The sequence below is a fragment of the Gigantopelta aegis genome, chromosome 8 (assembly GCF_016097555.1).
Source record: "Gigantopelta aegis isolate Gae_Host chromosome 8, Gae_host_genome, whole genome shotgun sequence".
Taxonomy (NCBI): domain Eukaryota; kingdom Metazoa; phylum Mollusca; class Gastropoda; order Neomphalida; family Peltospiridae; genus Gigantopelta; species Gigantopelta aegis.
Genome location: NC_054706.1, coordinates 80,811,045 through 80,828,893, shown reverse-complemented (window position 1 = coordinate 80,828,893; position 17,849 = coordinate 80,811,045). Strand labels below are relative to the sequence as shown.

At 37.2% G+C, this 17,849-nt stretch overlaps 1 protein-coding gene across 1 annotated transcript in view; it reads left to right on the top strand.

Moving 5' to 3' along the window:
• LOC121378763 (intraflagellar transport protein 27 homolog) overlaps positions 1-15,013 on the top strand; it is a 42,047-nt gene extending 27,034 nt beyond the window's left edge. Inside the window, exons 5-7 of the mRNA XM_041507065.1 lie at positions 2,644-2,761; positions 5,248-5,357; positions 7,716-15,013. Coding sequence (XP_041362999.1) covers positions 2,644-2,761; positions 5,248-5,357; positions 7,716-7,814 — 327 coding nt within the window. The 3' untranslated portion in view covers positions 7,815-15,013. The remainder of the gene's footprint in view (positions 1-2,643; positions 2,762-5,247; positions 5,358-7,715) is intronic.
• Positions 15,014-17,849: the final 2,836 nt, after the last annotated feature.

The following is a 17,849-nucleotide window of genomic DNA, read 5'->3' as shown; positions in this document are numbered from 1 at the left end:
TGTCACATACTAACTGTCTGGTTTGTGTTGTAGTGGGACCAGCCCTCCATGGTGACATGTGACATACTAACTGTCTGGTTTGTGTTTTAGTGGGACCAGCCCTCCATGGTGACATGTGACATTAACTGTCTGGTTTGTGTTGTAGTGGGACCAGCCCTCCATGGTGACATGTGACCTACTAACTGTCTAGTTTGTGTTGTAGTGGGACCAGCCCTCCATGGTGACATGTCACACACTAACTGTCTGGTTTGTGTTGTAGTGGGACCAGCCCTCCATGGTGACATGTCACAGACTAACTGTCTGGTTTGTGTTGTAGTGGGACCAGCCCTCCATGGTGACATGTCACACACTAACTGTCTGGTTTGTGTTGTACTGGAACCAGCCCTCCATGGTGACATGTGACATACTAACTGTCTGGTTTGTGTTGTAGTGGGACCAGTCCTCCATGGTGACATGTGACATTAACTGTCTGGTTTGTGTTGTAGTGGGACCAGCCCTCCATGGTGACATGTGACATACTAACTGTCAGTTTTGTGTTGTAGTGGGACCAGCCCTCCATGGTGACATGTCACATACTAACTGTCTAGTTTGTGTTGTAGTGGGACCAGCCCTCCATGGTGACATGTCACATACTAAATGTCTGGTTTGTGTTGTAGTGGGACCAGCCCTCCATGGTGACATGTCACACACTAACTGTCAGTTGTGTGTTGTAGTGGGACCAGCCCTCCATGGTGACATGTGACCTACTAACTGTATAGTTTGTGTTGTAGTGGGACCAGCCCCCCATGGTGACATGTGACATACTAACTGTCTGATTTGTGTTGTAGTGGGACCAGTCCTCCATGGTGACATGTGACATACTAAATGTCTAGTTTGTGTTTTAGTGGGACCAGCCCTCCATGGTGACATGTGACATACTCACTGTCTGGTTTGTGTTGTAGTGGGACCAGCCCTCCATGGTGACATGTGACATACTAACTGTCAGTTTTGTGTTGTAGTGGGACCAGCCCTCCATGGTGACATGTCACATACTAACTGTCTGGTTTGTGTTGTAGTGGGACCAGTCGTCCATGGTGACATGTGACATTAACTGTCTGGTTTGTGTTGTAGTGGGACCAGCCCTCTATGGTGACATTTGACATACTAACTGTCAGTTTTGTGTTGTAGTGGGACCAGCCCTCCATGGTGACATGTGACATACTAACTTTCTGGTTTGTGGTGTAGTGGGACCAGCCCTCCATGGTGACACATCACATACTAAATGTCTGGTTTGTGTTGTAGTAGGACCAGCCCTCCATGGTGACATGTCACATACTAACTGTCTGGTTTGTGTTGTAGTGGAACCAGCCCTCCATGGTAACATGTCACATGTTAACTTTCTGGTTTGTGTTGTAGTGGGACCAATCCTCCATGGTGACATGTGACATTAACTGTCTGGTTTGTGTTGTAGTGGGACCAGTCCTCCATGGTGACATGTCACATACTAAATGTCTGGTTTGTGTTGTAGTGGGACCAGCCCTCCATGGTGACATGTCACACACTAACTGTCAGTTTTGTGTTGTAGTGGGACCAGCCCTCCATGGTGACATGTGACCTACTAACTTTCTGGTTTGTGTTGTAGTGGGACCAGCCCTCCATGGTGACATGTGACATACTAACTGTCTGATTTGTGTTGTAGTGGGACCAGTCCTCCATGGTGACATGTCACATACTAAATGTCTGGTTTGTGTTATAGTGGGAACAGCCCTCCATGGTGACATGTCACACACTAACTGTCAGTTTTGTGTTATAGTGGGACCAGCCCTCCATGGTGACATGTCGCATACTAACTGTCTAGTTTGTGTTTTAGTGGGACCAGCCCTCCATGGTGACATGTGACATACTAACTGTCTGGTTTGTGTTGTAGTGGGACCAGCCCTCCATGGTGACATGTGACATACTAACTGTCAGTTTTGTGTTGTAGTGGGACCAGCCCTCCATGGTGACATGTGACATTAACTGTCTGGTTTGTGTTGTAGTGGGACCAGCCCTCCATGGTGACATTTGACATACTAACTGTCAGTTTTGTGTTGTAGTGGGACCAGCCCTCCATGGTGACATGTCACATACTAACTGTCTGGTTTGTGTTGTAGTGGAACCAGCCCTCCATGGTGACATGTCACATACTAACTGTCTGGTTTGTGTTGTAGTGGGACCAGTCCTCCATGGTGACATGTCACATTAACTGTCTGGTTTGTGTTGTAGTGGGACCAGCCCTCCGTGGTGACATGTCACATACTAACTGTCTGGTTTGTGTTGTAGTGGGACCAACCCTCCATGGTGACAAGTGACATACTAACTTTCTGGTTTGTGTTGTAGTGGGACCAGCCCTCCATGGTGACACGTCACATACTAAATGTCTGGTTTGTGTTGTAGTGGGACCAGCCCTCCATGGTGACACGTCACATACTAAATGTCTGGTTTGTGTTGTAGTAGGACCAGCCCTCCATGGTGACATGTCACATACTAACTGTCTGGTTTGTGTTGTAGTGGGACCAGCCCTCCATGGTGACATGTCACACACTAACTGTCTGGTTTGTGTTGTAGTGGAACCAGCCCTCCATGGTAACATGTCACATACTAATTTTCTGGTTTGTGTTGTAGTGGGACCAGCCCTCCATGGTTGTGGTGGTGTATGATGTCACTAGTGAGACGTCGTTTTCCAGCTGTGTCAAGTGGCTGGAACGGGTCCGGTCTCACAAGCCCGACGTCCAGATGCCTGGTAACAATGTTGTCTCTATTGTAGTTAGTCAGGGAACATGTTGTTTTTAATGTTGTCTCTATTGTAGTTAGTCAGGGAACATGTTGTTTTTAATGTTGTCTCTATTGTAGTTCAGTCAGGGGACATGTTGTTTTTGATGTTGTCTCTACTGTAGTTCAGTCAGGGGACATGTTGTTTTTAATGTTGTCTCTCTACTGTAGTTCAGTCAGGGGACATGTTGTTTGTAATGTTGTCTCTCTATTGTAGCTCAGTCAGGGGACATGTTGTTTCTAATGTTGTCTTTCTATCGTAGCTCAGTCAGGGGACATATTGTTTCTAATGTTGTCTCTCTATTGTAGCTCAGTCAGGGGACATGTTGTTTGTAATGACTCTCTATCATAGCTCAGTCAGGGGACATGTTGTTTGTAATGTTGTCTCTCTATCGTAGCTCAGTCAGGGGACATGTTGTTTCTAATGTTGTCTTTCTATCGTAGCTCAGTCAGGGGACATATTGTTTCTAATGTTGTCTTTCTATTATAGCTCAGTCATGGGACATGTTGTTTGTAATGTTGTCTATCGTAGCTCAGTCAGGGGACATGTTGTTTGTAATGTTGTCTCATAGTTCAGTCAGGGGACATGTTTTTTCTAATGTAGTCTCTCTATCGTAGCTCAGTCAGGGGTCATGTTGTTTGTAATGTTGTCTTTCTATCTTAGCTCAGTCAGGGGACATGTTTGTAATGTTGTCTCTCTATCGTAGCTCAATCAGGGGACATGTTGTTTCTAATGTTGTGTTTCTATCATAGCTCAGTCAGGGGACATTTTCTCTGTATTGTAGCTTAGTAAAGGCATATATTGTTTTTTACATTTTGATTAAATACATTGCTAATCAATTTAAAAATTTAAAACTTGATTAGTTACGACTGTTTAACATTTTAGAATTGTATAGTCATCTCTGAAATGTGTATTACAGTGCTGTGTAATAGATGTTTGTATTTAAAGCATGCTGTATAAGAGATGTTTGTATTTAAAGTAAGAGATGTTTGTATTTAAAGTGTGCTGTGTAAGAGATGTTTGTATTTAAAGTGTGTTGTGTAAGAGATATTTGTATTTAAAGTGTGCTGTGTAAGAGAGTGTGTTGTGTAAGAGATGTTTGTATCTAAAGTGTGTTGTGTAAGAGATGTTTGTATTTCAAGTGTGTTGTATAAGAGATGTTTGTATTTAAAGTGTGCTGTGTAAGAGATGTTTGTATTTAAAGTGTGCTGTGTAAGATGTTTGTATTTAAAGTGTGCTGTATGAAAGATGTTTGTGTTTCAAGTGTGTTGCATAAGAAATGTTTGTATTTCAAGTGTGTTGTATAAGAGATGTTTGTATTTAAAGTGTGCTGTATAAGAGATGTTTGTATTTCAAGTGTGTTGTATAAGAGATGTTTGTATTTAAAGTTTGTTGTATAAGAGATGTTTGTATTTCAAGTGTGCTGTGTAATAGATGTTTTTATGTAAAGTGTGCTGTATAAGAGATGTTTGTATTTAAAGTGTGTTGTATAAGAGATGTTTGTATTTCAAGTGTGCTGTATAAGAGATGTTTGTATTTAAAGTGTGCTGTGTAATAGATGTTTGCATTTAAAGTGTGCTGTATAAGAGATGTTTGCATTTAAAATGTGCTGTGTAAGAGATGTTTGCATTTAAAGTGTGCTGTGTAATAGATGTTTGTATTTAAAGTGTGCTGTATAAGAGATGTTTGTATTTAAAGTGTGCTGTGTAATAGATGTTTGTATTTAAAGTGTGCTGTATAAGAGATGTTTGTATTTAAAGTGTGCTGTATAATATATGTTTGTATTTAAAGTGTGCTGTGTAATAGATGTTTGTGTTTAAAATGTGCTGTGTAATATATGTTTGTATTTAAAGTGTGCTGTATAATAGATATTTGTATTTAAAGTGTGCTGTGTAATAGATGTTTGTATTTAAAGTGTGCTGTATAATAGATGTTTGCATTTATAGTGTGCTGTATAATAGATGTTTGCATTTATAGTGTGCTGTATAAGAGATGTTTGTATTTAAATTGTGCTATATAAGAGATGTTTGTATTTAAAGTTTGCTGTATAAGTAATAGTATAATACATGTTTGTATTTAAAGTGTGCTGTATAATAGATGTTTGTATTTAAAATGTGCTGTGAAAGATGTTTGTATTTAAGGTGTGCTGTGTAAGAGATGTTTGTATTTAAGGTGTGCTGTGTAAGAGATGTTTGTATTTAAGGTGTGCTGTGTAAGAGATGTTTGTATTTAAGGTGTGCTGTGTAATAAATGTTTGTATTTATGGTGTGCTGTGTAATAGATGTTTGTATTTAAAGTGTGCTGTGTAATTAAAGTCTGCTTGTTAGTCTTTAATATTTGTATTTAAATTGTATTGTTTGAATGCTTTTTTTGTATTTAAAGTGTAATTTATAACTGATGTTTGTGTTTGAATTGATGTAGGTAAACTGATATTGTATTTAAACTGATGTTTTCAGGTGTTCTACTTGCAAACAAGATAGATCTTGATCAACGGCGGACTGTTAGTCCGAAAGCTGGCAAAGATTTGGCAATGTCACATAATCTAGAATACTTTGAGTGTTCAGCGGTAAATATAAACCTGTAACCAGCTGATGAACATACTTCACACCAGATTAAATTATTTTTAAAATTATTTTTGAAATGCTCTTTACTCATTGGTTCTAAATTCCATTTTTGTGCACCCCTCCTTCCTCAGTATATAGCATTTCTTTAATGTTTGGTACTCTCCCTATGTAACATTTTGTACTCTCTGTTATTTTTGGGGCCAATTTGAAATCCAAGATGGCCATCATGGGCTCTGATTTGCAGACATTTTTGACTTCTTAAGTTTTACCAGACATATTTCGACTGAACATGGTTCAAATGATCCTCTCATGGCTCTGACAAAATGTTATTCTTTTTTGGACTGCTTTGAAATTCAAGATGGCCACCCAGACATCTGACCGAGACATGTTTTACTTCTTAAGTTCCACAAGGCAAACATCAGCAACACTTGGTATGAATGATTCTGATTCAAGGTGCTTTTATGTTTCAGGCCTCCATGGCCTTGATTGGCTGAGACATGTTTAAATTGTTCTCCAGTTCCACGTGGCAGATTTCAACCAACACAAAATCCAATATGGCCAAACTTAATACAAATGATTCTGTGACCAAGTGTTGTTATTTGTGAAAATTTGACATCTAATATGGCTACCCTAGCCTCGTTATATTTATATTGGCCATTAACTTTTCACATTTTCGACTTCTTCTCAAGTTCCACCACGTAGATTTCAACCAAACTTGGCACAAATGATCCTCTCATGACTATGACCATCACCAGCTTACATCTTCATGTATTCCCTAATTATATCACAGGTGAAATTAGAATTCACACAATTTCAACACATGTGCTGATAAAAGTGTTAGGCCAAACAAAATAAATAACTGGTCTCTGGTCAGCGCGCACATGAATTTTGTTTTTCCCTGCAGTATGACGTTGATATTTGCTGGGCTTTTCTTGCTATGATTTAAAACCGCATTTGGAGCCAAAATGTCATCTCGCATGAACTAGGATGTGCTTGGACCATTATCTGTCTTTAATTTCTTTCTAAAACAGGTCCTGTTGTTCTGAATGAGTAGCATGGCTTGTTCTAAAAACATTTACGGCCAAAGTCGAAGTCATAACAATTGGCTTGGCTATATGGAAAATGTGAAGGAAAATATTTAGGGTACCAAGGCCACTGAGGATGGACCATGGTACATAAGGAGAATGTAAAAAAAAAAAAATATATATATACATACCTTTTCTGTGCAATTCATGATTTAAAAGAAAAAGCTGCATCCCTTCATCAATTGTTTTTGGAGTGGGGGGGGGGGGGGGGGGGGGGTTTACTGTCAATCAGCGGTCAGCAAACAGCAATCTGTAATAAATCATTGTTCTGTTTGTATTTCTTACTTATTACTAGATATTACTGGGGGGGGGGGGGGGGATAGACAAGCATTGATTTCCTTTCTCCAGTCACCTTGAGAAGGATGGTGTGTAACAAAAAGTCTCTCATTTGTATTATTGCTGTTGGAAAATTTCAGAGTGGATATCTAGATTAATTACAGAATGATGTACTGTAAAAAAACCCACTTGGCATCACATTTGAAATCTCAAGACTTTTTGTGCATAGTACACAGTGTTCGAGATTAACAGTATCCCGATATCCCGGGGATACCAGAATTTAATTTGGGATACCAGACTTCAAGAACCCAGTATCCCACCGGGATATCATATAATACTAAATTCTCAGGTGGGATACCAGATTTTGAAATGTTAGTATCCAACTGGGATACTGCCCAAAAATATTATTCTCGAACACTGGTACATTATAACCTTCTATTGTTAGTCACGGGTGTAGGAAGGGGCCAAAAGGTGGGGACATTATAACATTCTATTGTTAGTCACGGGCATAGGAAGAGGCCAAATGGTGGGGACATTATAACCTTCTATTGTTAGTCATGGGCGTAGGAAGGTGTCAAAAGGTGGGGAGGCACACACATATTTTTAAATACATGTATAAATATATAAAAACCATCATTGCTGGTACAAAGTGGAGGTCACATGCCCCCCTTGCTAGCTTCCTACGCCAGTGTTAGTAATTTTCCTTTTCTAGTGGTTACATTATTCTGTACAATCTACTACTTTCATGTCTTCGGCCATGTGCAAATATTTTAGGGGTTTTTTTTAGTTAATTTTTTTTAAATCCAAAAGCAATATTTATCAAGTTAAATGAGCCGTTAATACATAAATAGTCATTTGGTCAAGAAGGTAACAAACTGCTTTCTGTATAGTTCTCTTGTTAACTTAAATAGTAAATACTTCCTTTGTTGCTTATAAAATGTATTGCTTTAATGCATCTGTTAATTAAGATACTTAACTGACTTCTTTTCTTGTTTTCAGAAAGAAATGCAGAATGTGGATACTGCATTTTACTACCTTGCTAACGAATTTCACAAGATTTACCAGGAGCGAGTGTTGTTGTTCAAGTCTTTGTCATAAACCAGACATTTAATCTATTCTAATGAGCGTTTAGTAATCTGATACCAGCACAAGTGATAAATCAGACATTTAATCTATTATAATGAGTGTTTAGTAATCTGATACCAGCACATTTGATAAATCAGACATTTAATCTATTCTAATGAGCGTTTAGTAATCTGATACCAGCACAAGTGATAAATCAGACATTTAATCTATTCTAATGAGCATTTAGTAATCTGATACCAGGACATTTGATAAATCAGACATTTCAACTATTCCTTCTAATGAGCGTTTAGAAATCTGATACCAGCAAATTTGATAAATCAGACATTTCAACTATTCTAATGAGCGTTTAGTAATCTGATACCAGCACATTTGATAAACCAAACATTTAATCTATTCTAATGAGTGTTTAGTAATCTGATACCAGCACATTTGATAAATCAGACATTTAATCTATTCTAATGAGCGTTTAGTAATCTGATACCAGCACATTTGATAAATCAGACATTTAATCTATTCTAATGAGCGTTTAGTAATCTGATACCAGCACATTTGATAAATCAGACATTTCAACTATTCCTTCTAATGAGCATTAGTTATCTGATACCAGCACATTTGATAAATCAGACATTTCAACTATTCCTTATAATGAGCGTTTAGTAATCTGATACCAGCACATTTGATAAATCAGACATTTAATCTATTCTAATGAGCGTTTAGTAATCTGATACCAGCACATGTGATAAATCAGACATTTAATCTATTCTAATGAGCGTTTAGTAATCTGATACCAGCACATTTGATAAATCAGACATTTCAACTATTCCTTCTAATGAGTGTTTAGTAATCTGATACCAGCAAATTTGATAAATCAGACATTTCAACTATTCTAATGAGCGTTTAGTAATCTGATACCAGCACATTTGATAAACCAGACATTTAACCTATTCTAATGAGCGTTTAGTAATCTGATACCAGCACATTTGATAAATCAGACATTTCAACTATTCCTTCTAATGAGCGTTTAGTAATCTGATACCAGCACATTTGATAAACCAGACATTTAATCTCTTCTAATGAGCGTTTAGCAATCTGATACCAGCACATCTGATAAATCAGACATTTAATCTATTCTAATGAGCGTTTAGTAATCTGATGCCAGCACATTTGATAAATCAGACATTTCAACTATTCCTTCTAATGAGCGTTTAGTAATCTGATACAAGCACATTTGATCAACCAGACATTTAATCTCTTCTAATGAGCGTTTAGTAATCTGATACCAGCACATTTGATAAATCAGACATTTCAACTATTCCTTCTAATGAGCGTTTAGTAATCTGATACCAGCACATTTGATAAATCAGACATTTCAACTATTCCTTCTAATGAGCGTATAGTAATCTGATGCCAGCACATTTGATAAATCAGACATTTCAACTATTCCTTCTAATGAGCGTTTAGTAATCTGATACAAGCACATTTGATAAACCAGACATTTAATCTCTTCTAATGAGCGTTTAGTAATCTGATACCAGCACATTTGATAAATCAGACATTTCAACTATTCCTTCTAAAGAGCATTAGTAATCTGATACCAGCACATTTGATAAATCAGACATTTCAACTATTCCTTCTAATGAGCGTATAGTAATCTGATACCAGCACATTTGATAAATCAGACATTTCAACTATTCCTTCTAATGAGCGTTTAGTAATCTGATACCAGCACATGTGATAAACCAGACATTTAATCTCTTCTAATGAGCGTTTAGTAATCTGATACCAGCACATTTGATAAATCAGACATTTCAACTATTCCTTCTAATGAGCGTTTAGTAATCTGATACCAGCACATTTGATAAATCAGACATTTAATCTATTCTAATGAGCGTTTAGTAATCTGATACCAGCACATGTGATAAATCAGACATTTAATCTATGCTAATGAGCGTTTAGTAATCTGATACCAGCACATTTGATAAATCAGACATTTCAACTATTCCTTCTAATGAGCGTTTAGTAATCTGATACCAGCAAATTTGATAAATCAGACATTTCAACTATTCTAATAAGCGTTTAGTAATCTGATACCAGCACATTTGATAAACCAGACATTTAATCTATTCTAATGAGTGTTTAGTAATCTGATACCAGCACATTTGATAAATCAGACATTTAATCTATTCTAATGAGCGTTCAGTAATCTGATACCAGCACATTTGATAAATCAGACATTTCAACTATTCCTTCTAATGAGCGTTTAGTAATCTGATACCAGCACATTTGGTAAACCAGACATTTAATCTCTTCTAATGAGCGTTTAGTAATCTGATACCAGCACATTTGATAAATCAGACATTTCAACTATTCCTTCTAATGAGCGTTTAGTAATCTGATACCAGCACATTTGATAAATCAGACATTTCAACTATTCCTTCTAATGAGCGTATAGTAATCTGATACCAGCACATTTGATAAATCAGACATTTAATCTATTCTAATGAGCATTAGTAATCTGATACCAGCACATTTGATAAATCAGACATTTCAACTATCCCTTCTAATGAGCGTTTAGTAATCTGATACCAGCACATTTGATAAATCAGACATTTCAACTATTCCTTATAATGAGCGTTTAGTAATCTGATACCAGCACATTTGATCAATCAGACATTTAATTTATTCTAATGAGCGTTTAGTAATCTGATACCAGCACATTTGATAAATCAGACATTTCAACTATTCCTTCTAATGAGCGTTTAGTAATCTGATACAAGCACATTTGATAAACCAGACATTTAATCTCTTCTAATGAGCGTTTAGTAATCTGATACCAGCACATTTGATAAATCAGACATTTCAACTATTCCTTCTAATGAGCGTTTAGTAATCTGATACCAGCACATTTGATAAATCAGACATTTCAACTATTCCTTCTAATGAGCGTTTAGTAATCTGATACCAGCACATTTGATAAACCAGACATTTAATCTATTCTAATGAGCGTATAGTAATCTGATGCCAGCACATTTGATAAATCAGACATTTCAACTATTCCTTCTAATGAGCATTAGTAATCTGATACCAGCACATTTGATAAATCAGACATTTCAACTATCCCTTCTAATGAGCGTTTAGTAATCTGATACCAGCACATTTGATAAATCAGACATTTCAACTATTCCTTCTAATGAGCGTATAGTAATCTGATACCAGCACATTTGATAAATCAGACATTTCAACTATTCCTTCTAATGAGAGAGTAGTAATCTGATACCAGCACATGTGATAAATCAGACATTTAATCTATGCTAATGAGCGTTTAGTAATCTGATACCAGCACATTTGATAAATCAGACATTTCAACTATTCCTTCTAATGAGCGTTTAGTAATCTGATACCAGCAAATTTGATAAATCAGACATTTCAACTATTCTAATAAGCGTTTAGTAATCTGATACCAGCACATTTGATAAACCAGACATTTAATCTATTCTAATGAGTGTTTAGTAATCTGATACCAGCACATTTGATAAATCAGACATTTAATCTATTCTAATGAGCGTTTAGTAATCTGATACCAGCACATTTGATAAATCAGACATTTCAACTATTCCTTCTAATGAGCGTTTAGTAATCTGATACCAGCACATTTGATAAATCAGACATTTCAACTATTCCTTCTAATGAGCGTTTAGTAATCTGATACCAGCACATTTGGTAAACCAGACATTTAATCTCTTCTAATGAGCGTTTAGTAATCTGATACCAGCACATTTGATAAATCAGACATTTCAACTATTCCTTCTAATGAGCGTTTAGTAATCTGATACCAGCACATTTGATAAATCAGACATTTCAACTATTCCTTCTAATGAGCGTTTAGTAATCTGATACCAGCACATTTGATAAATCAGACATTTCAACTATTCCTTCTAATGAGCGTATAGTAATCTGATACCAGCACATTTGATAAATCAGACATTTAATCTATTCTAATGAGCATTAGTAATCTGATACCAGCACATTTGATAAATCAGACATTTCAACTATCCCTTCTAATGAGCGTTTAGTAATCTGATACCAGCACATTTGATAAATCAGACATTTCAACTATTCCTTATAATGAGCGTTTAGTAATCTGATACCAGCACATTTGATAAATCAGACATTTCAACTATTCCTTCTAATGAGCGTTAGTAATCTGATACCAGCACATTTCATAAACCAGACATTTCAACTATTCCTTCTAATGAGCATTTAGTAATCTGATACCAGCACATTTGATAAACCAGACATTTCAACTATTCCTTCTAATGAGCGTTAGTAATCTGATACCAGCACATTTCATAAATCAGACATTTCAACTATTCCTATAAATCAGACATTTCAGCTATTCCTTCTAATGAGCGTTGGTAATCTGATACCAGCACATTTCATAAACCATACATTTCAACTATTCCTTCTAATGAGCGTTAGTAATCTGATACCAGCACATTTCATAAACCAGACATTTCAACTATTCCTTCTAATGAGCGTTAGTAATCTGATACCAGCACATTTCATAAACCAGACATTTCAACTATTCCTTCTAATGAGCGTTAGTAATCTGATACCAGTACATTTCATAAATCAGACATTTCAACTATTCCATTTAAACTAATGTGAAATACAAGCACACCTAAAGGTTTAATAAACTGACAGTCTGACAACATCATATTATGACATCATTTACTAATGTGAAATACAAACATACCTAACCGACAGCTAGATAAGTTTTGATCAGTGTTTGTGTTATTGCTACCAATCGTTATTGTGAGGGCAAATACAGCAACTGCCTCCCCCCCTCACAACCTGGCTGTTTTCATGACTCTATTTCATGTAGTACATACCGCTAGGAATAATGTATAACTACCTATATATTACAATGTGTCCATGTACAACTCACAACCTGGCTGTTTTCATGACGCTATTTCATGTAGTACATACCGCTAGGAATAATGTATAACTACCTATATATTACAATGTGTCCACGTACAACTCACAACCTGGCTGTTTTTATGACGCTATTTCATGTAGTAGGCCTACATACCGCTAGGAATAATGTATAACTACCTATATATTACAATGTGTCCACATACAACTCACAACCTGGCTGTTTTCATGACGCTATTTCATGTAGTACATACCGCTAGGAATAATGTATAACTACCTATATATTACAATGTGTCCACGTACAACTCACAACCTGGCTGTTTTTATGACGCTATTTCATGTAGTAGGCCTACATACCGCTAGGAATAATGTATAACTACCTATATATTACAAAGTGTACACATACAACTCACAACCTGGCTGTTTTCATACATACCGCTAGGAATAATGTATAACTACCTATATATTACAATGTGTCCACGTACAACTCACAACCTGGCTGTTTTCATGACGCTATTTCATGTAGTACATACCGCTAGGAATAATGTATAACTACCTATATATTACAATGTGTACACATACAACTCACAACCTGGCTGTTTTTAGTACGCTATTTCATGTAGTAGGCCTACATACCGCTAGGAATAATGTACAACTACCTATATATTACAAAGTGTACACATACAACTCACAACCTGGCTGTTTTCATGACGCTATTTCATGTAATACATACCGCTAGGAATAATGTACAACTACCTATATATTACAATGTGTCCACATACAACTCACAACCTGGCTGTTTTCATGAAGCTATTTCATGTAGTACATACCGCTAGGAATAATGTATAACTACCTATATATTACAATGTGTCCATGTACAACTCACAACCTGGCTGTTTTCATGACGCTATTTCATGTAATACATACCGCTAGGAATAATGTATAACTACCTATATATTACAATGTGTACACATACAACTCACAACCTGGCTGTTTTCATGACGCTATTTCATGTAGTACATACCGCTAGGAATAATGTATAACTACCTATATATTACAATGTGTACACGTACAACTCACAACCTGGCTGTTTTCATACATACCGCTAGGAATAATGTATAACTACCTATATATTACAATGTGTCCACGTACAACTCACAACCTGGCTGTTTTCATGACGCTATTTCATGTAGTACATACCGCTAGGAATAATGTATAACTACCTATATATTACAATGTGTACACATACAACTCACAACCTGGCTGTTTTTATGACGCTATTTCATGTAGTAGGCCTACATACCGCTAGGAATAATGTACAACTACCTATATATTACAATGTGTACACATACAACTCACAACCTGGCTGTTTTCATGACGCTATCTCATGTAGTACATACCGCTAGGAATAATGTACAACTACCTATATATTACAATGTGTCCACGTACAACTCACAACCTGGCTGTTTTCATGACGCTATTTCATGTAGTACATACCGCTAGGAATAATGTATAACTACCTATATATTACAATGTGTACACATACAACTCACAACCTGGCTGTTTTCATGACGCTATTTCATGTAGTACATACTGCTAGGAATAATGTATAACTACCTATATATTACAATGTGTACACATACAACTCACAACCTGGCTGTTTTCATAACGCTATTTCATGTAGTACATACCGCTAGGAATACTGTATAACTACCTATATATTACAAAGTGTACACATACAACTCACAACCTGGCTGTTTTCATGACGCTATCTCATGTAGTACATACCGCTAGGAATAATGTATAACTACCTATATATTACAATGTGTCCATGTACAACTCACAACCTGGCTGTTTTTATGACGCTGTTTCATGTAGTAGGCCTACATACCGCTAGGAATAATGTATAACTACCTATATATTACAAAGTGTACACGTACAACTCACAACCTGGCTGTTTTCATGACGCTATCTCATGTAGTACATACCGCTAGGAATAATGTATAACTACCTATATATTACAATGTGTCCACATACAACTCACAACCTGGCTGTTTTCATGAAGCTATTTCAGGTAGCAGGCCTACATACCACTAGGAATAATGTATTTGTGTAATTGTTGTCATGGTAATTCCACACTAAACCTGCATAGATATTCAGTATTGATTTTTGATCCGTCCATTGTACATTTTTAGATAAATGATATTTGTTTATTTATTCATATGTTAATTATGTTGCAGTAAATAAGTTGGTGGAATAAATGATTTTATATGTAATGACTGCATTGTTTATTTGAAAATCAACTATTTCATGAGCGTAGGCTGGTGGTTTGGATGACCTCCTCCACTGTCTTGCTTAGGATCCTATTCGAACCACACAACCACAAACCCCAATCTAGACCATGCTAAGACTGTGTGGTGACAATGAATTATTTATTTGAAGATGCAAGGTTGATAGAAAAACATTTAAATGGGGCATAACTAGGATTTCAAAATTTGTATTAAGGTTACAGTAAAGTTTATTTTACAGGGAACAATATTGCAAAACCTTCAGTAACGGGTCTGTTCACGTGACTGTTACCTAGGTAACCAATTAATTGGTTGCATGTTATATTCAGTAATCCGTTATCTCTATTGACGAGAATCCTCCGGATTTTTGCGCTGCCCGAGTTTGTTCCGGTGTAATAGCCCAAACTATACCCAGGGTATAAACTGGACTAGCCCAGAATATACCTCTCTTTTATGAAAGCAATAGTTGCTTTTCTTTTAAAATATTTATTATTATTATTATTTATTTATTTTGTATACAGGTTAGTAATGAAAAATGAGGGTTAGGGGTATAAAACAGACTGGCCCACTTTAACCCCGGGTTAGTTTGGTGTGTGTATTTTTGGCTGTTACACAGGGTTTTGTCAAAATTTGCTACGTTTCACCCCTGCCGTCTGGGTTTTATATTAACCCAGCAATCCATACACTAAGGTCACAGTCACCATACACTAAGGTTACGAGTCGCCATACACTAAGGTTACAGTTAAAGGTTACTGTTGCCATACACTACGGTACCGAGTCGCCATACACTAAGGTTACAGTTGAAGGTTACGGTTGCCATACACTAAGGTACCGAGTCGCCATACACTAAGGTTACAGTTAAAGGTTACTGTTGCCATACACTAAGGTACCGAGTCGCCATACACTAAGGTTACAGTTAAAGGTTACTGTTGCCATACACTAAGGTACCGAGTCGCCATACACTAAGGTTACAGTTAAAGGTTACTGTTGCCATACACTAAGGTACCGAGTCGCCATACACCAAAGTACCGAGTCGCCATACACTAATGTTACAGTTAAAGGTTACTGTTGCCATATACTAAGGTACCGAGTCGCCATACACTAAAGTACCGAGTCGCCATACACCATGGTACCAAATCGCCATACACTAAGGCTGTGGTTTACCGTGACCCGGTGTATGCAACTCGGTACTCAAACAGCACACCCTATGAAGCTATTAAGCCCCCAGGTGGGGGGGGGGGGGGAGAATTCAAGAGCGCAAGTTACAACGTCATGTCTCATCGTTTCTTAATATCGGAATGTGACAATGTTTGAGAATGCCATGTAATCGCAATCATAATCGATTACATTGCTAATGTAATCATAATCAGCGATTACTTTCATGATTACTCATAATTATTGACTAAACTTAGATATTTTTAGCATCAACTCCAGTAAGAGTGCCTATAGTTAGAAGCAGTACTGGTCAGTCAGTAGAACTGATCTCCCACTGTCTACTACTATAGTAGTATTAGAACAGTGTCTATAGCATTACTGGTCAATCAGACAATAGAACTGATCTCCCATTGTCTACTACTCTAGTAGTATTAGAACTATCATTTGCCTTGAGAAACGGGGGATCATAATGACTGGATTATCAAATAAATGTAACCCAGGGGATTAAGCCACACATTCACACAATGGCATCTGTCTTGTTTACGTTTACTATAAAACCACTTGAATTAATACAGTGTTCTAGCTAGCAATATATAGAAGGTCGCTGCACCCTACCCTAGTTTTGTTTCCTAATTCATTGCCGTATTCAATGCATATACAGCCATTCCCAGTCTGAGCTCGTCGCGGTAAGACGTGTTTGTGCACACTGCACGTGCTTTCGCGGCTCGACTTGGGGATCCTTCACTTTTGTTGTTTTTGTCAGCGAAATGAAGTTTTCTACTGGGATGTATGCGGCCATTGGAACTGATTGAACGCTGGAATGCTTCTCGTTTCGACAGTCAGCACCACCAGGTTGGATTCTTTTTTAGCGAGATACCTTGCCTGCACGTCATTTCTCCGTCTGACTATGTTGACTTGTTTTTTTCGTGACTCGTATGACAGCCATTCTGCAGAACGCCACGGTTGTTCGCGTTTAGTCTCTACATATCCGAGCCTGTCCTAGCAGCACTGGAAGATTGACCGCCCCACTCTAAGAAGAAATAGGAAGCGGGGTCGGCCCCTACTACTCTTTTCTAGGCTTTACTTTGTTTTATTGTGATACCATCTCGTATCCTCCGGAGTCGGGCCCGTCCGCACCACTATACCAACCCATGTCGACTGGACTATACCCTGTATGTATGTAGGTAGGTAGGTATGTAGGTATGTATTTTTATATTTTGAATATCTTTATTGTATGTATGTCGGGTTTTGACTTAAACATACATATATTCAATGACGCACTGGCACAGGGGATATTAAAATCCTTTATTGCCTTCACAAATTTCCTCATGCCGTTACCGAGACCCGAACCTGTGGCACCCAATCGCCCGCAATTGTTGGGCCGGAACGCTACCAATCAGACCAACTACGTTCCACAAAAATAAAACGATCGTTAGTCGACAGTATTCGTACCTGTCCAACAACCAATGTATGTAGGTATGTATGTAGGTAGGTAGGTAGGTAGGTGTGTATGTATGTATGTAGGTATATATGTAGGTAAGTATGTATGTAGGTAGGTATAAATAAATAAATGTAATTTAATAAAAGCTTGACTTCAAAAACTTGTTAATAAAATCGACTGATTAATAAGTCATTTTTAAAGTGTCAACAATTATATGCAATGAGCAAC